Genomic DNA, 27,442 nt, shown 5'->3' with positions numbered 1-27,442 from the left:
ATACTTAATTTTTGTATGTTGTTAATAATATGTATTAATTTGTACATGTCTACTACTAACCAGTTACTTGATTTTTTACCTTGAGGTGATATTTTGACTGATGATGCCCTCAATGAAGGGCGAAACATGTCTCAAGTGGAATCTACAATAAATTCCTAAATTATAAAATTTATATGTATTGAATAGGTGAAAAAAAACAAACCTTTTAACATCCTACATTCAAAAACCATAACTATGTCGCGGAGCGACCACACACTGTTTCAAAAATCAAATCACGTCGTTCAAAGTAGATGTTCACAGTTGAAGTAGTAGTGATGGAGTTTCACGTAGTTAGGTTGTAAGGTCTTACGGTTGTTAGGTCCCGTTCTCGTGTTGAGAATCAGTATATCTCCGGGCTCCCCCCACTCTTGGTAACAGTTCAATCTCAAAACTCATATACAACGAAGTATCTGATTCGATAGATCGAAGCATCAACTCCCTTTCTCTTCTTCCTCGACAAGTCCAGAAGGCGTGGCGATGATATAGCTGACCAGCTTGCAAGCTTCGCGCACGGATCGCTGTTTACTAGCCTTGGTCATAAAATAAACCCATGACTCACGCAAAATCCCAAGCTTCAAGAATAACCCTCCGTATACACAAACATGAGATGAGATGAAAACAACTGTGTCTCAACATATTGACCGTATTTACAACATAATGAATTCTTATCCTACATAATATAATAATTTAAATAATAAAACTATGTTATTATATATACAATATGATTCCAAAATGCCTTGATATCAAATGATTGACGTTGAATAAATGTTATTACAAATAATTGCCGATGGCGGATAAACTTGATATCAAATGATATCGCGTAAAATGATATTATATTAAATTAGTAGGGCTGGAGAAGCCTGGACGGTTACAACGTGTTCCCACATTTCTTCTGAAGCCAAATTGATCTTCTCCCAACTTATTTTCAACTTGTCTTTCCATTCTTCTATAAATAGTACGTGTTTAAATTTTGCAGGCGTGAGATACTAAACTAATGGTGCGGTAGTTTTCACACTTGTCAGCACCGGCCTTCTTGGGAATAGGTATAACAACATTTTGCCAAAAATCAGATGGCACTTCTCCTGTATCATACATCTTACACACTAAACAGAATAATCTCTCCATGCTGGTTTCTCCTAAGGCAGTCAGTAATTCTGAGGGTATGTCATCAATTCCTACTTAGGTCTCTCAAAGCTCTGTCGAATTCTGACCTAAAAATTGGGTGTCTCATGTCATCAGCATCAACAGGCTCTTCTTGTTCTTGAACACTATAATCTACTTCTTTACCTTGATACAACTGTTGGATATGTTCCTGTCATCTTTCTGACTTGTCTTCTTTCACTAGAAATGATTTTCCATCTGAGGTTTTAATATTTATACACTTACTTTTCCTCTCTCCAAAGGTTTCATTGATTTTTCCTGTATGCAGCATCTATCTTTCCTAGGGTCATACAATCTTCAACATCCTTGCACATCTCTTTCAGCCATTCTTCCTTAGCTGTCCTACACTTTCTGTCTACTTCATTCTTTATTCGCCTGTATTCTTTTCTGCCCTCCTCATTTTTTGCGTTCTTGTATTTTTGTCGTTCGTCAGTCAAGTTTAGTATATCCCGAGTTATCCATTGATTCTTAGTTGATCTTTCCTTCCTTCCTAACATTTCTTCAGCAGCCCTACTGACCTCACTTTTCACGACTGTCCATTCTTCCTCTATTGTGTTTCATTCAGCCTTTTCATTTAGTCCTTGTGCAACATATTCCTTGAAACAATCCCTCACACTCTTTTCTTTCAACTTGTCTAGATCCCATCTCCTTACATTCCTTCCTTTCTTCAATTTCTTCACCTTTAGATGGCATTTCATGACAGCAGGTTGTGGTCAGAGTCCATGTCTGCTCCTGGGAAAGTCTTGCAATCCAACATCTGGTTTTTGAATCTCTGCCTAATCATAATGAAGTCTATTTGATACCTTCCAGTGGCTCCAGATCTCGTCCATGTATACAGTCGTCATTTGTGATGTTTGAACCAAGTGTTAGCCAGGACTAAAATGTAAACAGTGTAGAATTCAACCAGACGGCTTCCTCTTTCATTCCTTTGTCCCAGTCTGAATTCTCCTACTGAATTATCTTCTCTTCCTTGGCCTACCACTGCTTTCCAGTCTCCCATCACAATGAGATTCTAATCACCTTTTACATACTGTATTAAATCTTCTATCTCTTCATATATTCTTTCGATTTCTTCATCATCCGCTGAACTAGTAGGCATATAGACCTGTACTATTGTAGTGGGCATTGGCTTGGTGTCTATCTTGACCACAAGTAATCCTTTCACTATGCTGGTCATAGTAGCTTACCCACTGCCCTATTTTCTTATTCATTATAAACCTTCTCCTGTATTTCCCCTGTTTGATTTTGTGTTGATAATTCTGTAATCGCCTGACCAAAAATCCTGCTCTTCCTGCCAACGTACTTCACTTATACCAACTACATCTAACTTTAGTCTATCCATCTCCCTTTTAAGATTCTCTAACCTACCACAGCGATTCAAACTTCTAACATTTCACGCTCCGACTCGCAGAACATCAGTTTCCTTCTTCCCGATGATTGCCCCCTCTCATGTAGTCCCCACCTGGAGATCCAGTTGGGGGACTATTTTACCTCCAGAATATTACACCCGCGAGGAAGCCATCATCAGTACATCATTTATACAGAGAGAGCTGCATGTCCTCGGGATTTAGTTACGGCTGTAGTTTCCCGTTGCTTTCAGCCATGTTGCAGTATCTAACCGTTCACCACCCTCTAGGTCCCCGGTACGACCTAGGGCTGATGAGGTCAATAACCTTACCCACCAGGGTGAGAGTAGAAGAGAGAGGAAAAAGGACAGAGAGAGAGAGAGACCCTGGTGAGAAGGTTGCTAGCGTGTCCGCCCCAAAATAGGAGTTATAGCGAACACGAGGGAGAAAGATGGGCACAAGAAAAACGACAACAAAGGTCCAAGCCCAATAAACAACAAGAAACCATAGAAATTACCAAAGGATAAAGTTTCCACACTTACCGGAAGCAGCGGAGGAAGACGACTTAAGGCCGTGGAAGCTAATACACAAGAAAATCGGTGACAGTGCTCCACCGAACGTGGCGAATGAAAACCAACACTTGAATACAATTAAAGAACTTTAATTGAAAGGTAAATTGGAGGTAACAAATTAACTCGTTAAGTTGATAAGACCTATGTTTATTTTAAGAAGTAAAACCAAAATCAATAAATAAATTCAACGTAAGGTTGAAAAAGGGGAAAAGTAAATAACAATTAATAAAATTAATCAGACATTACCAGGTATAGTTTAAAAGAAAAATTAATTCATTAGTGATTAACAATTAAGGTAAATAAATATTCTTTAGCAGATAATAAATTATAATATTATGAAAACAACAAATAAAAGAAAAGGATGACCTCCGTACCTAATAAAATGTGATCTGAAAACAACGGAAAACCAATTGACTTCCTTACATAAATACTACCTTGAAAAAAAAATGTGATCGATCACGGATAGTTAATTAATTTTAAAAAATACCATACTCGGTTAACAAGGTTTTCAATTAAATGGATTTTCAACGCGGCCGCTTCTCATGATTACCAAAATTAAAACGTTCAGTTTCCACCAAGGACAGTTTCCAAGACCTATAGAATTTTACGTAGAAATACACAATCACCCGGGGCAAGAAAGGTAACACAACTTTAAAGGGTGGTCAAAATTAATTAATTAATTAATTAACATTTAAAACAGTAAACAATACACTCAGCTCGGTAATATATAATCCAAGATCCACACAGGCTCCATGCGCCAGACTACCTCAAACCCGCCAACAAACCACACAACAACCGTTGTCAAGGTAACCACCAAACAAAAGCAAAGCCTCCAAAAAACAAGGAGGTAAACAGGCAAGAGAAATACTTAATTCACAAACAACCCCAGAAGGGGGAGGGGAGAAGAAAACATACGAAACGAAAGGGAAAACAAAACACAGGAAAGCAAACAGAAACCCGAAGAAAGTTAAGCCCGCTATCTTGGAGACTGTACCTTGGTTCACAAGGAAAGTTACAATTTAAAGTGCCAAAAATCTCATTTTAATTTTAAATTAAATATTCCAATTCAGTTCACTGTGGACCTTCCACATTACTGTGATTAGTTGCCGAAACTGTTTTTCAGATTTTCATAACCGCACACGCTAATAGGTACCAATTTAACGACAAAGTTTAAATCATTCTTATTATTATTATTATTATTATTTTTCCCAGGTTTCCTGAAATCTTCGAAAATATCAAAATCCTCTTCTGGACGACGCTTAAAATGTTTCAAACACTGGTACATACCTTTGGTGATGAAGAAATTGTGAGTAATTCAAACCTGGCCATTGTTAAAGAAGAATGCAGTCACGCGTCCAGTAACAAGACCTCGTTAACCAGTATCCAGGAGAAATATAGTCGAACAAATATGATCAGAGGAAATGGCAGGAGGTCTCCAACTAGTTTTAACGGGGAACATCCCCGTTAATGGAGTTATTACGGCGGTCTGAAGGAAATCCACCACCACATAGCGTAGCACGCAGTCACACACACGCTCATGATGGCTGCCTCAAGCGAACTGGCTCTCGCGTCAGAAGCGAGGAGAAAGCAAGTCTCTTGGTAGCCGGCGGGCGCATGCGCAGTTACGCGCAACCACACGGAGCCAGGACAATGGCGCGCAGCATACACTAGCTTAAAACAGTATATTGGCGAACAGCCGGTTGACACAGATATTCCAGGGCACAAGGCCAGTCCAAAAAGGTTATAAAGGGAGGCTCACACTAATATTGTCTCAGCCCTCCCGCCCCGAAACGACGACAAAATCTCGTGCATATGCCATCAGTGATGTGGTGGTCACACATATACTAAATTTGGGTAAAGAAGTCCAACAGAAACGACCACCAGGACAAACTAGTTTTAGTTAGGAGTTCACATGACCAGGTTAATAGTTTAAGACACAGTTCCATATCACGTTGTTTTTAGAAATAATTGGCGGGGTGCGATCAACATCAGTGTCCAGAAACGTTAACCGAGCACTCAGAAAATCACCAGAATAATGTTTTTCATCAAATAGAGAGCACAATAACCAGAGTTCACCAAATATTCAGGTCCACCCCATATACTTTGGTTCAATGCATCACACGATGATATGGTTTTTGACACATGACGTAGTTCACCTTGAGGTTTGGCAACTCTTACACAAATCACAGATATACTGACCAAAATCAAACGAAAACCACATGATTATTAGTCCACGCATCCGGGTTACTTTCTAAAGCACGGTGGTAAATTAATTTTAATGCACAAATACCTTTACAAGTCTCCTTTGATTTTAAGGAAATGCATGATCTCGTGTTGCAAAAAGGTGACAACAGGGGAATGAAACGCGCCGGAAGACCCGGATGGGGCAAAACCACAAGAAGAGGGAGAAAAAAAAAGGCAAACCAGGAAATTTAAAGTAGGTGAGTATTCAGTTACAGGATCCATAGATCCGCCAACTAACTTCACATTATGCTAGTCACCAATAAACTAGCTGAAGCCCAGAGCTTTCCACTTGGTCCGATTTGACACCGAAGGAAAAGAAGGGTCCATTCAACGACAATTAAGAAATCAATGGGGAACTACATAAAATATACAATGTTACTCTACCACGAAGGACACTTAGCCGTGACACGTAGAGAAACAGTAAACAAGAACACATAGAAACATAGGGTACAAACCAACACTTAATACCAACCAGGACTAAGACAGATATCCCGAATAGATCATGAACCCAACAGAAGGGAAAGCAGTAATATACTCAAGCACAAATCACCCCATGAAAAATATATAAATAAAGGTACAGGACCACTCCCAAGAATAGACAGCTTAGGAACATATGGTTTAGAATAGCAGGAGTTAAACTAAGAGGACACATGAATGACCTATCAAATTACACTTTTAGATACAGGAGTGACACACACACAACCACGGAGTGGCGAACTCGTCAATCGGTCCAAAGGTCAAGAACGAGGGGTTGAGCAAAATACAAACCACACTGGGATCGGCAACTTATCCTAGTTCACCAACAAACACAGGGAAGGACTCAAGCATAGAAAACTAATATTTGAACAGACCAACGGAAAACCATCAGAGAGAAAGGGACGCAGAGACCACTCGAGTTACTGAGAGGTAAGACAGGCAACAGTAGAATCGATGGGCAATCAGGAGACTCCTATAGGTTACCAGATGGAAAAAATCGCGATCAGTCAGTCATCCATGACGGCCACATCACAGTACAGCTACAAGAAATAAATGCACGGGGCAACGTGGTACAGAATAGTAACCACAAACCTAATTCTGCATGAGGAAGAACAAGTCGAAAATCCCAGAGCCAACAGAAAACTAATAATTGCCCACCCGAAGGTGTACCTCCTCGGAGTAGTGGATACAAAACCAACAACCAAATCTACCGTGACACAGAGGTAAATTAAAGGACAAATCACATCCCAACCAAGGTGTCTTGACAGCGAAACAACGTACTCCCAAACACGATTACATAAATAATGACAAGCTAGCAACACGGGTCACTCATAGAGAGATAAAGGATAGCTATCCTCAACATGTGCTCACAGACCACTAAACAAAACAGCACAATACAAAGCAGAAATTACAACAGCAAACCCGGTACAGATTAAGGACTAGGTCCATCCCACAGAAGCACAAAGGAGAAATATCCTCAGGAAGGAAGTCCGACAGTACCACCGAAAACTCCACACGCCAACCGGTAGATAAGGAAAATTACACTACGTTACTAACGGTCCACGTTTCAAAAGAATCCTAACAACTTACAACAACATTACCAAGTTACAACACAGGAGATACAACCACAATGCTGGCAGGAGTGCACAAACCGAACGCCCACAGAAAAATCGGAGACAGATTTTCTACATAACCCCAAAACGACCCCCAAAATCAAAGGTTAGGAAGATAAATTCAGCCCAAAACCCATTACAGGAAAAATAATATAGAGGGTTCACGCATAGAATACCACTTTCAGAACACCCGCAAAGAGTACCCAAAGGAGGAGTGTCAGATCACTCAATCATGGATGAATACAGACACCAGTATCCGGAAAAGAAACACCTTTAAGACACGCGGTCCATGCAGAAGGCAAGCAGGGAACTTTTCCGACACCAATAGATCGTAACACACCACAATCAGAAATCGTACAACACTAAATGGCACAAATAGCAACCCAATCATGACTAAGCACCACACATCCTCAGACACACGCACACAATGAAAGGATGACAAAATGGTAAACACTCAGGCACCGGACACACTCCCTTACATTCCATCCCAAGCACACCATAGCTCAGCAATGATTAAGTCACAAGATGATGGAAGGGTTCAGCGGAAGGAATCCGATGCGGAGCCACAGAAGAAATAAGTCTTTGAAATTACATACTAAACGCCTAGAGAAAACAGAGGGACCAACAAAACACAATTTAAGTTAGATGTCATCAGATTTCCCCAATGGAACTTCGGTAGCGCACCACATAAGCATACGGTTAGATAACGAGGACATCTAACCTAAGGTATTAATACCACCATCACAAGACCAATTAAGGAAAGACAATTTCTAACTACAAGGATCCACGCCGAGAAACCGTAATATAGCAGGGGCACTAAATTAGAATTACCAACACAAGGCACAGAAAGGACCAGATTGACTCGCTCGCCATCCCACAGCATGTGTGCAAAATTCACTAATGATACAGGTCAGTTACCAAAGGTGCATCCATCCAGCGGAAGACGCGGTACAATTTGCCAGATCAACCGGGTTTAATTTGAGAAACATGAACGCGCCTAATTCGTTTTGCTACAGGGTCACTTACCAAAATAGAAACGGGAGACAAGAACTCCAACACAGTCCACGGGCCTTGGTACCTAGGGGCAAGTTTTGCCGAAAACTTATTCACGGCCTTACTCATTGGGTAGCACTTAACATACACCAGATCACCAACATTGAATTTTGACGGTTTCCTACCTTTATCGTACTGCCTTTTAACCTTTTCGTATGACACAGCTAGATTCCTTTTTGCTTCGTTCCAGATCTTTTGAACATCATTAGGCCTAGATAGGTCTGGGAGAAGATCTTCAATACATAGAAGGTTAGACATAGGGGAGTACGGGGTATAGCCAAACATTAAAGACATAGGCGTCTTACCATGGGACTCATGAGTAGCGGAATTAAAAGCATGGGCCAACCAATGCAGACAGGAGTCCCACTTGGACTGGTTGTCATGATGATACGCTATCAACGCAGACTTTAAGTTCCGATTCAACCTCTCTGCATAAGAAGGATTTGGGTAGTAAGGAATAGTGGTGACATGAGAGATGCCCAACTTAAACAGATACCTTTTGAAAGAGTTACTGGTGAAAGAACTAGCGTTGTCAGATACTAAGAACTTGGGTGGGCCAAATGATGCGAAAATGGAATTTAGACAGGAGATAGAGGTACGTGAATTAGTGGACCTGGTGGGGAAGATCCAACAGAACCGGGAGAAGGCATCTATACAGACAAAAATGTGGGTGTTTCCCAAGGAAGATCGGGGGAGGGGACCTACGAAATCGATGAACAGTCGCTCCATGGGGCGCGAAGCTTGTGATGAAGACAATAATCCCACCCGATTATTCAAATTAGGTTTGCTGATGGCGCAAGATTTACAAGATTTGACCATGTTCCTGATATCCCTATCCATTTTCTTCCAAACAAATAATTGCCTGATTTTCAGACGAGTTTTGAAATTTCCTAGATGACCGCCAAGGGGTGAACAGTGGTAATATTTGAAAATGACAGGTATCAGAACCTTTGGAACGACAATTTTGGAATTATGGTCCTTGCGACCCTTACAACAGAGAACACCCTTAGATAAGGAGTAAGGTTTTACTTCGATCCCATTACTGATTGTGTCAATGATCCTTTTCAGATCCGGATCAGATTTTTGATGATCTCCAATTTCTTGATACAGCAACGGGGAATCGGTGAGGATGGCACTAACTCCAACGGTATTGACAGCAAGCTCATCGACACACGGGTTGGCTTCCGCACAAGGATTACCTTCAAACATCCTGCTCAAGCCATCGGCAATGACGTTCTCTGACCCACGAATGTGGCGAACATTGAAATTAAAGGATGAGATCCGTAATGCCCATCTAGTTATCCTACCGGTCCTTTTTGGTCGGTTCAACACCCAAGAAAGAGCCTGATTATCGGTTTCCAGATCAAAGTTGACGTGTTCAATGAATGATTGAAATTTTTCCAGTGCAAACAGTACAGCTAGACACTCTAGTTCATAAATGGAGTACTTAGACTCCAGATCATTGAGGCCCCTGGATACGTAGGCCACCGGCCTACGCCCATCTTCATGTTCTTGTAACAGAACGCCAGCAATAGCACGCCCGGAGGCATCAGTTTGGACAATGAAACGTTTCTCAAAATCAGGAATAGCTAACAAAGGTGCATTAGTCAATGCGACCTTCAGTGAATTGAAAGCTTCCTCCTGGGCTTTACCCCAAGTAAATTTGACATTCTTTCTCCTAAGGTCGTTCAATGGGGCAGCCACTTCAGCAAAGTTAGGGATGAATTTTCTAAAGAAATTGACCATACCAATGAATCGAGCAATGCCCTTGACATCTTTGGGAGGTGGAAAATCCCTAATGGCTTGAGTTCTGGAATGATCAATGGAAACGCCCTCAGAAGAAACTATATGTCCCAAGAAAGACATGCTGGGTCTGGCGAAAGCTACCTTTGATAACTTCACTGTAAGGCCGGCTTTCCTTAACCGTAGCAATACTTCCCTAACGTGCACCATATGTTCCTCGAAGGTATTCGAATAAATTACCAAATCGTCCAGGTAATTAAAGACATAGCTGAACTTTATGTCAGAGAGAATGGAATTTAACAACCTCGACAACACGGCTGCTCCACAACTGAGCACGAACGGAAGCCTGAGGAACTCATACAAGTTCCAGTCGGTGATGAAGGCAGTGAGGGGAATTGATCTCTTTGATAAAGGCACTTGGTAATATGCCTGGTTCAAATCCAGGACAGTGAAAAATTTCGCACCTGAGAACCATCCAAAACAAGTATGAAGGTCGGGTAGAGGAATAGATTGGAGTACAATCTTACTATTTAGGGCCCTATAGTCAATCACAGCACGATAACCACCAGAAGGTTTGGGTACCAAGAACACAGGGGACGCATACGGGGAAGTTGAAGGTCTGATCACTCCGTCTCTCTCCATTTGCTCAATGATTTTCTTTAGTTCCAACATACGGGGTGGGGAAAGGCGATAAGGAGGGTATCGAACAGGCTGCAGGTCAGACAACTCAATATCATACTCGAGTACGTCGGTCAAGCCTAACTTGCTAGTGAACACATCGGGAAATTCCTTGCAAAGATCACGAACTTGACGTGCTTCGCCATCACCTAAATGATTCAGGTCAAGCCGATCAATGTCACTAGACTCATCTGACTCAGGGTAACCCGCACACAAAACTTTAGGCATTTTCAAGGGAACGTTAATCAATTCAAATTTCAGGTCAGGAGAAAATTTAAAAAAGAAATTTCGACACTGAGGATCCAAAACAACACCGGCCCAAGATAGAAAATTGGTACCCAGAATAATGTTACATGATAAATTGGATGTCACCAAGCACTTGATCTTCCAAGTGAAATTCCCAATCCTCAACTTGACCTTCACCGTACCCAAAATATTTAAAAACTGATAATTAGCCGAAACACATCTTAGATTAGTGGGTTTTATTTCCGGAAGTTTACACAAGGATTTCTTTTGACAATACCAGGCATAATTCATCAAGCATACTACGCTTCCAGTATCAAGAAGAGCATCTACGGGTTCATTGTTGACCTCGACAAATGTGCACGTGCCAGAGGAGGGGGCATGAGCAGAAATACTATTGCACATTGGGGGACACACCGGTTTTTTACGAGATTCAGGGTTTACAAACTTAGTATGGGCAGACCTTGCCCTTTCCCTTTCTAGTCATTGAGAACCATTTCTGCCTACCAAGGGGCAATTTCTTTTAACATGCTGTCTAGAGCCACAGGAATAGCAAGCGCCTGGACCACGTTTAACGTCAGGACAGGAGTTTCTAAGATGATTTCGGGACCCACAGTTGTAACATTTACGGGCATTCACTACTTTAGGTGTTGACGGAAGGACGGGACAATTGGTAGTAGTAGGGGGAGGGAAATTCACAGGTCTGGAGGCATCCCCATGTTTGACATCTTCGGCAAAGGAACAGGCCTCTTCCAATTCTTGAAAGGTAGTAGGGCAACGGGTTAAGGAAAGATAGGAGCGATACGCAGGAGATACTCCTTTTAAAATTCTAGAGACCATTTCACTTTCGGGCACAGAAATTCTAAAAACCTTGCAAAAGAATCGCAGATCTAGTACATAAGTTAACAGGTTCTCGTGCAGGAACTGGGTTCGGAAACAGTGTTGGGGCACAAGACTTTGGAGAGCAAGAGAGGGAATAAATTTGGAAAGGACAAGTTCATGAAAGGTGCTAATCGATAAATTTTTAGAGATAGCTTCAGAAATTTCTCTCTTTAGGATCCCTTCACAATGAGGGAAGAGGGCGCGGAAAATCCCCAAATCATCAACTGAGTACACATTACCAGTCTCAGTCAACTCCACCAGAAACCGTAGGAATCGAATACACTCATCGATAGAATTTACAGAAAAGGACTTCACTCCGCGAAAAACTTCCTTTAAACAGTTAGGCGATGATGCCGAATTTAGCTTAGAGACTAAGGTTTCCAGTAAAGGAGCAGTCACACAACACGGACCTTGGGCATGGGACGAGGACGCAATTTGGTGGGAAGGGACATTCAGGGTAGATACAGTAGGATTAAGTCCAGTAGAAATAGAACAATTCTCCATATCTCTGTTAATTAACAGCAAATCTAAATCAGAGGTGATGCCAGAAACCACCGTTAACAATCTAGCACATTCTGACACAAAAACAGAATCAGGCTTAATGGATAATATATCCTGAATTCGGGCCGAGTAGTGGTCAGCTCTGGCCCTCAGCCGGTTTACTTGGGCTTTGGACGGAGGCAATTCAATAAATTCTTCACGAATAATGTTAATTTCGTTAAGATTGTCACAGATTAAGTTAAGGTACTCACCCACTCGACTCCTGTCAATAGAAAATACGTTAATGGGAACCTGGGAGTTGGCTGATAGCAAGGCAGCGCACTCAGCAACAGTACGGGCAGGTTCAAGGCCACGAATGGATAACTTGTACTCCAATTCGGCACGACGCAGGAAGGAGGGGTTCGTAATGGCACGCGCCATGGTAGCAAACATGGAACAAAATAATTTAAAAAATTACACAAGATCCTTGCACTCCCTTTCACAATAGTTATTGACAACAACACTTTTAGTTTCTTAGTTTTTTATTTCCATCCACCAACATTCGCCACAGCACTGCACCAAGCAAGGGTAGGAGGGGAGGAAAGTTAGGCTGCACAAGGCAGAATCAATCAATCAATACTGATCTGCATTTAGGGCAGTCGCCCAGGTGGCAGATTCCCTATCTGTTGCTTTCCTAGCCTTTTCCGAAATGATTTCAAAGAAATTGGAAATTTATTGAACATCTCCCTTGGTAAGTTATTCCAATCCCTAACTCCCCTTCCTATAAATGAATTTTTGCCCCTGTTATTCCTCTTGAATTCCAACTTTATCTTCATATTGTGATCTTTCCTACTTTTATAGACGCCATTCAAACCTATTCGTCTACTAATGTCATTCCAGGCCATCTCTCCGCTGACAGCTCGGAACATACCACTTAGTCGAGCAGCTCTTCTTCTTTCTCTCAATTCTTCCCAACCCAAACATTGCAACATTTTTGTAACGCTACTCTTTTGTCGGAAATCACCCAGAACAAATCGAGCTGCTTTTCTTTGGATTTTTTCCAGTTCTTGAATCAGGTAATCCTGGTGAGGGTCCCATACACTGGAACCATACTCTAGTTGGGGTCTTACCAGAGACTTATATGCACTCTCCTTTACATCCTTACTACAACCCCTAAACACCCTCATAACCACGTGCAGAGATCGGTACCCTTTATTTACAATCCCATTCATGTGATTACCCCAGTGAAGATCTTTCCTTATATTAACACCTAGATACTTACAATGATCCCCAAAAGGAACTTTCACCCCATCAACGCAGTAATTAAAACTGAGAGGACTTTTCCTATTTGTAAAACTCACAACCTGACTTTTAGCCCCATTTATCAACATACCATTGCCTGCTGTCCATCTCACAATATTTTCGAGGTCACGTTGCAGTTGCTCACAATCTTGTAACTTATTTATCACTCTATAGAGAATAACATCATCCGCAAAAAGCCTTAGCTCCGATTCCACTCCTTTACTCATATCATTTATATATATAAGAAAACATAAAGGTCCGATAACACTGCCCTGAGGAACTCCCCTCTCAACTATTACAGGGTCAGACAAAGCTTCACCTACTCTAACTCTCTGAGATCTATTTTCTAGAAATATAGCAACCCATTCAGTCACTCTTTTGTCTAGTCCAATTGCACTCATTTTTACCAGTAGTCTCCCATGATCCACCCTATCAAATGCTTTAGACATGTCAATCGCGATACAGTCCATTTGACCTCCAGAATCCAAGATATCTGCTATATCTTGCTGGAATCCTACAAGTTGAGCTTCAGTGGAATAACCTTTCCTAAAACCGAATTGCCTTCTATCGAACCAGTTATTAATTTCACAAACATGTCTAATATAATCAGAAAGAATGCCTTCCCAAAGCTTACATACAATGCATGTCAAACTTACTGGCCTGTAATTTTCAGCTTTATGTCTATCACCCTTTCCTTTATACACAGGGGCTACTATAGCAACTCTCCATTCATCTGGTATAGCTCCTTCGGCCAAACAATAATCAAATAAGTACTTCAGATATGGTACTATATCCCAACCAATTGTCTTTAGTATATCCCCAGAAATCTGATCAATTCCAGCCGCTTTTCTAGTTTTCAACTTTTGTATCTTATTGTAAATGTCATTGTTATCATACGTAAATTTTATTACTTCTTTGGCCTTAGTCTCTTCCTCTATCTCGACATTATCCTTGTAACCAACAATCTTTACATACTGCTGACTGAATACTTCTACCTTTTGAAGATCCTCACATACACACTCCCCTTGTTCATTAATTATTCCTGGAATGTCCTTCTTGGAACCTGTTTCTGCCTTAAAATACCTATACATACCCTTCCATTTTTCACTAAAATTTGTATGACTGCCAATTATGCTTGCCATCATGTTATCCTTAGCTGCCTTCTTTGCTAGATTCAATTTTCTAGTAAGTTCCTTCAATTTCTCCTTACTTCCACAGCCATTTCTAACTCTATTTCTTTCCAGTCTGCACCTCCTTCTTAGTCTCTTTATTTCTCTATTATAATAAGGTGGGTCTTTACCATTCCTTACCACCCTTAAAGGTACAAACCTGTTTTCGCATTCCTCAACAATTTCTTTAAACCCATCCCAGAGTCTGTTTACATTTTTATTTTACGTTTTCCACCGATCATAGTTACTTTTTAGAAACTGCCTCATACCTGCTTTATCAGCCATATGGTACTGCCTAACAGTCCTACTTTTAAGACCTTCCTTTCTATCACATTTATTTTTAACTACCACAAAAACAGCTTCATGATCACTAATACCATCTATTACTTCAGTTTCCCTATAGAGCTCATCTGGTTTTATCAGCACCACATCCAAAATATTTTTCCCTCTGGTTGGTTCCATCACTTTCTGAATCAGCTGTCCTTCCCATATTAACTTATTTGCCATTTGTTGGTGATGCTTCCTGTCGTTCGCATTTCCTTCCCAATTTACATCTGGCAAATTCAGATCTCCCGCTACAATCACATTTCTTTCCATGTCGTTTCCCACATAGCTGACTATCCTATCAAATAATTCCGAATCCGCATCAGTGCTACCCTTTCCCGATCTGTACACTCCAAATATATCAAGTTGCCTATTATCTTTAGAAATGAGCCTTACGCCTAGAATTTCATGTGTCTCATCTTTAACTTTTTCGTAGCTTACAAATTCTTCTTTCACCAGAATGAAAACTCCCCCTCCCACCTTTCCTATCCTATCTCTACGATACACACTCCAGTGCCGTGAGAAAATTTCTGCATCCATTATATCATTTCTCAGCCATGATTCAACTCCTATTACAATATCTGGTAAATATATATCTATTAAATTACTTAATTCTATTCCTTTCTTTACAATACTTCTACAGTTCAACACTAACAATTTTATGTCATCCCTACTTGATTTCCAGTTCCCTGTTCCCTTATCACCGCTCCCTACGCCATCCCGTTTCCCTGAATGTACCTCCCTATTACCCTTCCAAACAAATTTCCTAACTTATACGTACCACTGCGGTTTAAATGAAGGCCATCCGAGCGCAGATCCCTTTCTCCTACCCACCCATTAGGATCTAGAGAGAGAGATTAGACAGAGATTAGGCAGCAGAGCAACAACAACAACAACAACAGGTCTGCTACCACTCTCACCGGGTTCAGAACAACAGTGGAACAACAAAACAACCACCGCTCTGATACCACTCTAACCGATCACCACCCTCTAGGACCCCGGTACGACCTAGGGATGATGAGGTCAATAACCTTACCCACCAGGGTGAGAGTAGAAGAGAGAGGAAAAAGGACAGAGAGAGAGAGAGAGAGAGAGAGAGAGATAGATAGAGACCCTGGTGAGAAGGTTGCTAGCGTGTCCGCCCCAAAATAGGAGTTATAGCGAACACGAGGGAGGAAGATGGGCACAAGAAAAATGACAACAAAGGTCCAAGCCCAATAAACAACAAGAAACCATAGAAATTACCAAAGGATAAAGTTTCCACACTTACCGGAAGCAGCGGAGGAAGACGACTTAAGGCCGTGGAAGCTAATGCACAAGAAAATCGGTGACAGTGCTCCACCAAACGTGGCGAATGAAAACCAACACTTGAATAAAATTAAAGAACTTTAATTGAAAGGTAAATTGGAGGTAACAAATTAACTCGTTAAGTTGATAAAACCTATGTTTATTTTAAGAAGTAAAACCAAAATCAATAAATAAATTCAACGTAAGGTTGAAAAAGGGGAAAAGTAAATAACAATTAATAAAATTAATCAGACATTACCAGGTATAGTTTAAAAGAAAAATTAATTCATTAGTGATTAACAATTAAGGTAAATAAATATTCTTTAGCAGATAATAAATTATAATATTATGAAAACAACAAATAAAAGAAAAGGATGACCTCCGTACCTAATAAAATGTGATCTGAAAACAACGGAAAACCAATTGACTTCCTTACATAAATACTACCTTGAAAAAAAAATGTGATCCATCACGGATAGTTAATTAATTTAAAAAAATACCATACTCAGTTCACAAGGTTTTCAATTAAAAGGATTTTCAACGCGGCCGCTTCTCATGATTACCAAAATTAAAACGTTCAGTTTCCACCAAGGACAGTTTCCAAGACTTATAGAATTTTACGTAGAAATACACAATCACCCGGGGCAAGAAAGGTAACACAACTTTAAAGGGTGGTCAAAATTAATTAATTAACATTTAAAACAGCAAACGATACACTCAACTCGGTAATATATAATCCAAGATCCACACAGGCTCCATGCGCCAGACTACCTCAAACCCGCCAACAAACCACACAACAACCGTTGTCAAGGTAACCACCAAACAAAAGCAAAGCCTCCAAAAAACAAGGAGGTAAACACGCAAGAGAAATACTTAATTCACAAACAACCCCAGAAGGGGGAGGGGAGAAGAAAACATACGAAACGAAAGGGAAAACAAAACACAGGAAAGCAAACAGAAACCCAAAGAAAGTTAAGCCCGCTATCTTGGAGACTGTACCTTGGTTCACAAGGAAAGTTACAATTTAAAGTGCCAAAAAACTCATTTTAATTTTAAATTAAATATTCCAATTCAGTTCACTGTGGACCTTCCACATTATTGTGATTAGTTGCCGAAACTGTTTTTCAGATTTTCATAACCGCACACGCTAATAGGTACCAATTTAACGAAGAAGTTTAAATCATTCTTCTTCTTCTTCTTATTATTATTATTTTTCCCAGGTTTCCTGAAATCTTCGAAAATATCAAAATCCTCTTCTGGACGACGCTTAAAATGTTTCAAACACTGGTACATACCTTTGGTGATGAAGAAATTGTGAGTAATTCAAACCTGGCCATTGTTAAAGAAGAATGCAGTCACGCGTCCAGTAACAAGACCTCGTTAACAAGTATCCAGGAGAAATATAGTCGAACAAATATGATCAGAGGAAATGGCAGGAGGTCTCCAACTAGTTTTAACGGGGAACATCCCCGTTAATGGAGTTATTACGGCGGTCTGAAGGAAATCCACCACCACATAGCGTAGCACGCAGTCACACACACGCTCATGATGGCGCCTCAAGCGAACTGGCTCTCGCGTCAGAAGCGAGGAGAAAGTAAGTCTCTTGGTAGCCGGCGGGCGCATGCGCAGTTACGCGCAACCACACGGAGCCAGGACAATGGCGCACAGCATACACTAGCTTAAAACGGTATATTGGCGAACAGCCGATTGACACAGATATTCCAGGGCATAAGGCCAGTCCAAAAAGGTTATAAAGGGAGGCTCACACTAATATTGTCTCAAGTATCAACACAGCTAAGCCGTGTTAAGTATTATTACAAGACCACATCAGTCGATCAGATGATCTAGACTGCTGCCCTTGCAACTTCCGAAATGCTGCTACCCCCCCCCCCCCCCTTCAATGAACCATTAATTAGTCTGGTCTCTCGACTGATACCCATCCAATATGGTTGTACCTACGGCTCAGCTACCTGGTTCATTGGGACACGCAAGCCTCCCCACAACGGCAAGATCACATGGTTCACAGGGGAGGAAATTTAGATTATCACACTGGAATGAACACAACTATATTCAATGAGTGGTTCATTGACTTCATAATGTTACTGGAAAAGAAAGCTCCATTATTGTAATGGATAATACAAGTTATCACTCAGTTCATGGAAACAGAATCCCACGTTCAAACTGGAAGAAGGCAGACATTCAAGAGTGACTCAGAAAACATGATGTAACATTCACAGCAGAAAAAACCAGGGATGAGTTGTTAAACCAGAAATCAAGAACACACTGAATATATATGAATCTGACACAATAACACAAGGAATGGGTCATGTGTAGGGAGCGGATTTTTATGTAATTACATATTTTTCTTGCGTAAGTTTTAACGCAAGTTACGAAGTTCATTATTCCTATTGTAGATCCCCAACTGAATCTTATTTCACATAAAAACACATATTTTCACAATTTTTTTTATGTAAATACATATTTTTAAAAATCTATAATAAGCACATAAATCGCCAATATTTGTTGATCAATAAAATTTAAAATTCTTCTGTGTTATAAAACTGCTCATATTTTCATTTTACGATTACGGTATTGTTTTTAACAGTGTATTTAACATAATGAAATCCACTAACCTGTTGTCCGAAACAGTGAAGGAAGTGCGCGCTGTTGAAAATAAATTAGATTCACTCCCGGTTTCACAGATACAGGGACTGTTAAAGGTCAAATATCAATTTGTTCAGGAAAAACAGAGGATTTCAAACAATGTGCCAAATTTCTAATGTATTAGAGGGTGCTCATGTTGGCGAAATTGATGGCGTTATTGTTGGTGACATTCCTCTCTTTAACTATGCTCGTCTGATTTCCTGTGATGTGGAGCAATCGTTTTCGCAGTATAAGGCGTTCTTTAGAGATAATCGGCATGCATTTGTGATGGACAATTTGGAGATGACCTTTGTTGTTCACTGCAATTCTGAGACTACTTCCAGCAACTAATATTCCAGCGTGTGATGGGTGAGTACGAACTGGTACTATTTTTTCAAAGATGATAGGTTGCTTTTGCCATATTTAAGCAAATCATTACCTTTAAAAAATAACCATTCATAATATCTACTCCGGAATATCAAAAATTAATATACCATACAGCACGTTTCCATACACAGACATCATTTTGCCTTAAGGAGCACGTTTGGTAGCACCATATTCTAATACAAAACATTATACTTATTTACTTCTTGAGCGCGAGTAGTTATGTGATATTTAAAGGAAAATAATTTCAATTTTTTATCACATATTTTAAAGTTTTTCAGCACATAAAAAAAAATATTTTTCACATTTTTAGCACATAAAAATCCGCTCCCTAGTCATGAGGTTATTTGTTTCCTCCATACCATGCTCAGTACATCCCAATGGAACTGATCTGAGCGCAAATTATCAAATTCTAGTATATTTGAAAATGCTTGAGAAAGATCACGAAAAAAGAATTGAAATTTCTCCACCTACAGATAGCCCTACAACTTATTCCTCCTCATTTGAAGCTATAGGTGACATCAAGGAGGTTCTTGACACACTTATATCCCCCGCTCCTCCACCTCCTCAGGTGCAAGAGCAAGGAAGAACGCATCATCAATATTACACTAGACACAAGACTGTGAAAGTGACAGGAGTTACTCTTCCAAAGGTAAGCAGACTTAATAAGAATTGACAACTAGGAATTAGTAATATTTTCATCTGCATTAATAATAAGAGCCACATTGTGATAACTGGATTTCTTCATTTCAACAATTACTTATAAATTGTATAATTTTTAATTTATAAATTGATCTTTTTTCATGAATTATTCATAAGGACATATTCTCTATGGAATATTGTACAAGTGTTTTCTTGATGACTGCTTTCACTTGTAGAAATAATTTATATATTTTCTCTTGAGATTTTTGTTCGTTTTAATGTTGTCAATCTTATGATAATTTTAAGGACACTTCCTCTAAAGCATTACTTTGTCAATTTATGTATTTTTCATCTAAACAGTGTTATGTGGCTGAAGATGTTGATAATATACGAAACATGTACCACTTTTAACCATTAAATTGCCTTAGGCAATCATTGTATCGACTAGGTGGAAAATAAATAAATACTTAGTTGTGAATCTATTGAAGTGCGATACGGACCATGAAGCTAATTTTATGTAATTCCCGAGTATACTCGGGTTTTTATTTTATATAAATATATAAAATCTTGAGTATACTCGGGCTTTTATGCTAAGAGGTAAGAGTGGTCATTGGAAAATTCTCTTTACTGATGAAAAGCTTTTCACAGTATGAGGAGCATTTTAGATGCCAAACTTTGTTCATGGGATGGAATTGAAGTTTCAACAGGATTTTGCTCAAGCACACATGGCCAAGACCATTCCAGAATGCTTGCAAGCAGATGTTCCTGATTTAAGTTCTGTTGCTTATTGGGCATCTAGCAGTTCAGATCTCAATCCTTTGGATTAGAATTTGTGTTTAGTGCTTGAAGAAAGGGTTTTGCAAGAAGATACATTCTAATATTGATAGCATAAAGTGAGCTTTGAAGACTGCTTTGGCCGATTTAACATCCTAATATTGATAACCTAAAATGAGCTTTGAAGACTGCTTTGGCCAATTTTCCCATGAACATTGAATATTTGAATAGTATACCTAAAATTACTATTATAAGTACATATACTTTCACACTTAAAAATAGTCTTCTTGCCAGACAAGGGTATAAAGCCGAATAATTATTCAGGGTCCACAATGTCAACAACATTGCAAACTGTAGTTAAAGAAAGCATAACATCATTAATTTTTTTTTTTTTTTGCCTTCACAACCTGGTTTGAAATTACATTTTTGAGAGAACTGTTCATTCAGACCAGACTTGACATGGAAAGTCACAGACACCAAGTAGCTCGTCAGTCTCATCTGCTTGTTTCATTATTATGAGGGTTGGGACAAAAGTCATGGCAACTTTTTTTTTCTTTTTTTTTTCTTGAAAATACCAGTCCGGTTGGAAAATGTGACATATACAGACGAAAGGGCAAGGTGTTAACTACATATGTGGACAATGAATAGCACTGAAATATCGTAACACACTAATTTATTACGGTAGTATACAGGGCAATATGGCCTTCCCGGTGCAAAAGAATGACAACACAGTGCACATAAAGTTGACTTGACAAACCTGGTCCTAAAGACCCTCAAAGTAGTCCCCTGCTACTGACACCACATGCTTCCAGCGATGTGGGAGGCGCTGAATACTATCTACCTCAGCATTTGCCGCACCATGTGTGAATCGGGTCACCTGTTGGCGCACAGCATTAGCAATGTCCTCTCGTGTTGCAAACCGCCTACCACGTAGTGGTTCCTTAATCTTTCGAATGAGATCAAAGTCACAGGGTGAAATGTCGGGAGAGTACGGTGGGTGCTCCAATTCTTCCCATCCCCAACATCGCAGTAGCTGCCCTACACACTCTGCTTTATGTGGTTTTGCATTGTCGTGCAGGATTATTGCACTGTCCGCAAGATCAGGATGTTTCTCCTGAACGCCACGTCGTACCTGTCGCACCAGGAAGTCCCTGAAGTACTGGGCGGTCACTGTTCTGCCATGTGGAACAAAGTGGCAAACAATGACACCCCTAACGTAATACGTGACGATCACCATCAATTTGACTGGGGAAGGATTCTAACGGACCTTCTGCCTCCGTGGTGATCCAGCATGTCGCCACTCCGTGGACTGATGTTTCAGTTCTGGTTTGTATGCCCTGGCCCAAAATTCATCGATGGCGATTATTCGTGACAAGAATTGATCGCCGTCCTGTTGCCAGCGTGCAAGGTGGTCGGAGCATATTGCATAGCACACCCACCTTTGAACTTCCGTCAGTGCATGCGGTACCCACCGCGATGCGATTTTGCGCAGTTGCAGCTCATTACACAATATCCTGTGGACAGTGCGTTTCTCAATGCCACTTGTCCTCTTTAACTCCAGTAGCATCCATCGTCTGTCTTCATCTAGAGGCCGCTCGATGACGGCACGTGCCACGTCGGTCCGCACACTGACAGGTTGTCCCGAACGTTGCTTATCACTGGTTGACACACGTCCTTGCTGAAACTTTCCTACCCACCATGCTACTGTACGGGATGGTAGGGCATTATTCCCAAGGGTTTCCACTAATTCACTGTGACATTCCATCGCATTTCTCCCTTGGAGAATGGCTATTTTGATGTAAGCACGCTGCTCGACATGGGTTACTTCCAACTCGCACGACACTCGCCAACTGACTGATTTCACAGCCCTCGCTGCGCTACTACCATCTATCACAGAGCCATCTGTTGTTCTGCATACACACTATGCCTGCAGAACTTCCATACGACACATATACATTTGTGATCCGTTCACATATCTACAAGAAAAATAATAGCTGCCATTACTTTTGCCCCAATCCTCGTATTTAAGATGGTGTATTTTAGTATGGAAAGCTTGAGGTATTCTGATGCAGATCTTATGATTTGAATCTATTTCTTTCATAGTGGTTAGCTTACTCCTTGCAGAATGAGATATTTTGATAAAAACATGTTTAGCCTATATGCAGTTTGTTGTAAAGGAGTGATCTTAGACAATGATGCATTATAATTTGTTACATAACATTGCCCTTCACAATTCACTACGTCTGGAGGAAGTATATTGTTACATGCCAGCCCTGTGGAAACCTCATTCAGTACTTTCTGGAATGGCCTAGTGAGTTAGCTGGGAGCTCCCACTCTTAGGGCATGGCCAGCCTTCCTGTGCCCACATGCTTTCTGGGTGATGCAGCGAGAATATCCCATCTCTAGTCACATTGTGAATATTATGGTACACATTACCCGAGCTATAAAAAAGAGACACCGAGCTTGGTAGCTGCAGTCGCTTAAGTGCGGCCAGTATCCAGTATTCGGGAGATAGTAGGTTCGAACCCCACTGTCGGCAGCCCTGAAAATGGTTTTCCATAGTTTCCCATTTTCACACCAGGCAAATGCTGGGGCTGTACCTTAATTAAGGCCACGGCTGCTTCCTTCCCACTCCTAGCCCTTTCCTGCCCCATCGTCGCCATAAGACCTATCTGTGTCGGTGCGACGTAAAGCAACTAGCAAAAACAAATAAAAATAAAAAGGAGACTAGCCGCGAAGAGTCAGTTAGTGTTGGAGTCAGACTTGATGTGTTGGGGTTTGGTGGCTGGGCTGAGAGTGACAGCAGTGTCGGCTGTCACTGTTGTCCAGTCGTTGTCTGAATGAGGAGTTGTTGTTGCGTCGAAGTGTTGAGTGAGTAGTTAGACTGGGATGGCTGTTGGCTGCCTTCATTGTCCCACTGGAGTCTAAGTATCATTGCGAATTGAATGGAAGATTGTGTGTGTGTGCGCGCGCGCGCCCCCGAGTGCGCACGCTTCTGTACACTGAGCACTGTTGTAGAGTCAAATGATTTGGGCAGCTATTGTAAGTGTAATTGGAACAATGTTAATGGTTGTTGTAGCGAGGAGTATTGTCCTGCTGGTTAGCACTATTGAACTGTTGCTGTAAAGTTGTCGGTGTTTAGTTGTTCACTGTATTTGAGTGTATGAATTACTGGACTGTCTCTGGAGTCGAAGCAAGGAACAGTCATCATGTGTTGTGTGGCCAGTAGCCCTGTGTTCAAACCTAGCTGTCTGCTCGCAGCGGCTGTACGGGGTGACTGGACTTAAAGAAGTGAAAGTAAGGCGAGCCTGTGAATAGGATTATAGCCCTCTTAAATAATTCCAATGAGCCAGGACTCCATGCTTTGAGAAAAAGGCAATTTTTTTTAAAATTGGGTTATCCTGAGTAATTAAACAGGCAGTGTTTTATTCAAACAGTATTTTTGTACTATTTCGGAAATATGGGTATCCTCAGTCAATTTGCTATTCAATTCTGTTATGACAGAGTCTTCCTATGAAGTATAAATTCTCGGTATGAACAAAACAAAATGTGAGCATGTTTGTCATATAAAAGCAATTCTATAGGTTTGTATAACATTAACATTATTATTTGGGCGTGAAAATTTGGTAGGCTCTTTCTTGAATACTAATCAGTGTACTATGTATAGCCAGGCTGAGTGGCTCAGACGGTTGAGGCGCTGGCCTTCTGACCCCAACTTGGCAGGTTCGATCCTGGCTCAGTCTGGTGGTATTTGAAGGTGCTCAAATACGTCAGCCTCGTGTCGGTAGATTTACTGGCACGTAAAAGAACTCCTGCGGGACAAAATTCTGGCACCTCGGCGTCTCCGAAAACCGTAAAAGAGTAGTTAGTGGGACGTAAAGCAAATAATATTATTATTGTTATTATAATAATAGTACTATGTATATATGAAATTCTTTTGCAGGAAGAGCAAGCCCGCAAGAAACAAATTCTTCTTGAAAAGAAGGCAGAGTCTAAAGCACTGTTAGAACAGGAAATGGTGTCCATCCAACCAACTGCCAAACAACCTCTCTCCAAGATTACACGAGCACAAATAGAGGTAAGACATTGTAATTTAGACTCATCAAGGTGTTGAAAATTATAGGCTGTACTGCATATGTATTTTTTCCCATACAAATAAAATTATAATTTTGTCTGTGCCTCATAGTTCGTGTCTATCAAACTAGTTACACAAAAGACTAAAGTAGGTTCCGATTCATTTTTGTTCGTCTGTCTGTTTATGAAATAGATTTTCTCAAAACTTTGTATTAAGTTTGTGCATAGCCAGGTTGTGCACTAAGCTATTTATTATGTGCATGTAGGCCAATCTTTGACTGTTGAGATTACTGTGAAAGGTAACTGAAAATTAAAAAATAAACATGTTAATGTGTTTCAACCTTCCAAATGGTCCCATATTCTGCTCTGCATGGAAGCTGTAATTTACAGTTATGTGATAAGAATTTAATTCAAGTTACATGTATTTCTTTGCCGCATGAGCCATGAAGAATGGAGCACCGTAGGTCTAATTATAATTCTTTCTGAAGTGATGCAACAGCGGATGGTAGTACTAGTTTCGTGCAATAGCTTGAGGTTGAGAAGGATAGACATAGCACCATGTCATTCCATCCTATGAGGGGTGACATACAATATTTTGAATATTCTTAAGGCAAGAAATAAAGTATCGATTAGGTGGTGTTTTGAATTAATTTGTTTAATAATTTGTTGATTGAATTCATCGATACGGTCATGAAGTGGACAGCTTGCAATATGTCTGTCACCCGATGAGGGGTGACATTATCCTCAACATGTTAAGTGTACTGAGTCCATCTACGTCTTTCAACACTGGGATATTTTTAGTTAAAACATACAGTAGTATCTTTCATTTTTAGTTGGCCCTCATGGAGTCAGCCATATCCATTTTTTTTAAAAATCTTTTTCTGAAATAGGAATTGGTAGTTTTCAGTCTTTGTTCAAAAGCAAAATCGAGAAGTGAGTCTCCCAGATCATCCTCAGTTCATATCCATATTTTCCTGTAACAGTTTCCTCACTGTCTACTCCATGTCTGACTTTACTGTTAAAGTCTCCAGTCACAGAATTCATCTGTGATTTGTGACTGTCTAATGTGTCATCTGAGAGGTTATAGAATGCTTTTAGTCAGGTGTTGTGTCAGTTGGAGCGTATAACTGGATCAGAGTCAAAGATGTACCACTAATTTTAAATTTCATCATAGCAATTCTCTCTGATACCCTTTCAGTTTCGATATTCCCTCCCCTGTTTTGGTGACCAGAAAGCCAACTCCATAGAACCCTTTTGTCTGGTCATTGTGGCAGAAAAGGGATCCATCCTCTCTTTCTAGAATGGGTTCTCCTTATTGTTTCACTTCTGATAAGCCAGTTATGACCTGTTTGATTTTATCAAGTGCTGATTCTCATTCTGTTCCGTAGTTTCCTACTTTTCAAATCAAGGCCACAGTCGCTTCCTTCCTACTCCTAGCCCGTTTCTATCCGAACATCACCGTAAGACCTATCTGTGTTGGTGCGATGTAAAGCAAATTGTAAAAAACACATTCTGTTAATTTTGCTTCTCGTAGAAGAGTTTGTACTTTAAGGGTTGCTATTCTAACTGTTTTAACCATATTTTAACATGGACCCTGGCAGTGAACTGGGTCTTTTTCCTGAATTTTAATACACAACAGGGAAACATAGTACATACCTGATTTTGTATCATATGAAGGTGTCAGCCATCCAAAATGAAAATGTTTATCAGGAAGTACATATCTAAAGTAATTTAATTATACTAGTCTTATGAAAAAATAAAAAGAATGTATAAGAAAAAACTTTTACATTCAAGTTTTACCAATGAGTCTGCTCAAACAATAAAAATGAATTAGTTAATGTGTCTACTTAAGCCACAAAAACACAATTGCATTTGAACCACAAAATTTACCTATTTAGGAATACTGTAGTTTGTTTTGGTACTGTAGCCCTGAAAACATTGGACTATGCACAGTCCCACCTTGCACTCCTTGCACCGTCATCTTTCTTTTCACAGTAGAGGTGAATCATCATCCTGCATCCCTTCATCTAAACGAAAAAATAAACTCAAATTTCTGAAGAGTTGAAGAATATCTGTCATTTGTTTTCGGAGTAAAATAATACAGTTAAAATGAACTTGCACTCGAAAGTGGCATAACAAATAAAAATCTTCCCCAAACTGTCATCTATTTTTGAACCCGCTTCTCCAGATAAAATATCCAGGATATCACTATAATTGAGCCAGCATGAGGACATGTTTGTACGGTAACACAGCTGACAGATTTGGCACGCTCAGCATACGGCATATCGAGTGCTTCGGTAGAGGTCACGGCAAGAAGAAACTACCCTTTTTGTTGTTGCAGTTTGAACTTTCCTATAACTGCTGAATTCTAGTAGACACTAGATAAACTACTACCTCCAAGCAAAGTACGAGAACCGTATGGGATATGTGTAGCTGTTTATAAGCTGGCGCAAAAGTCACGTCCATATGGTATACGGGTGCAGTCCACAACCAGGAAAGCAGTGCACCCATATCCCGTATGAACGTGGTGTTGAAAGTGCTAGTAAACAGTGTCTCGCATAGCTGCAGATTATTTGAAAGTGATTGCAGAATATACGGAAAAATCCATTGTAGTCTAAAGGTAAGTTGTTAAAAACTGATTTAAATGTGTTACATAAGTAATGGAAAGGAAGCCGGGCTGAGTGGCTCAGGCGGTTAAGGCGCTGGCCTTCTAACCCCAACTTGGCAGGTTCGATCCTGGCTCAGTCCGGTGGTATTTGAAGGTGCTCAAATACGACACCCCCGTGTCGGTAGATTTACTGGCACGTAAAAGA

General features: G+C 40.3%; 1 protein-coding gene across 2 annotated transcripts in view; it reads left to right on the top strand.

Moving 5' to 3' along the window:
* Window positions 1–27,442, top strand: part of LOC136872776 (coiled-coil domain-containing protein 124) — a 77,163-nt gene that overhangs the window by 29,851 nt on the left and 19,870 nt on the right. For both annotated transcript variants that reach the window (XM_068227532.1, XM_067146612.2), the window contains exon 3: window positions 24,499–24,633. In XM_068227532.1, the coding sequence (XP_068083633.1) occupies window positions 24,499–24,633 (135 nt within the window). The remainder of the gene's footprint in view (window positions 1–24,498; window positions 24,634–27,442) is intronic.

Source organism: Anabrus simplex, chromosome 4, assembly GCF_040414725.1.
Source record: "Anabrus simplex isolate iqAnaSimp1 chromosome 4, ASM4041472v1, whole genome shotgun sequence".
In the NCBI taxonomy this organism is placed as follows: domain Eukaryota; kingdom Metazoa; phylum Arthropoda; class Insecta; order Orthoptera; family Tettigoniidae; genus Anabrus; species Anabrus simplex.
Note: the sequence above shows the minus strand (reverse complement) of the source record. Positions and strands in the feature narration are given on the sequence as shown.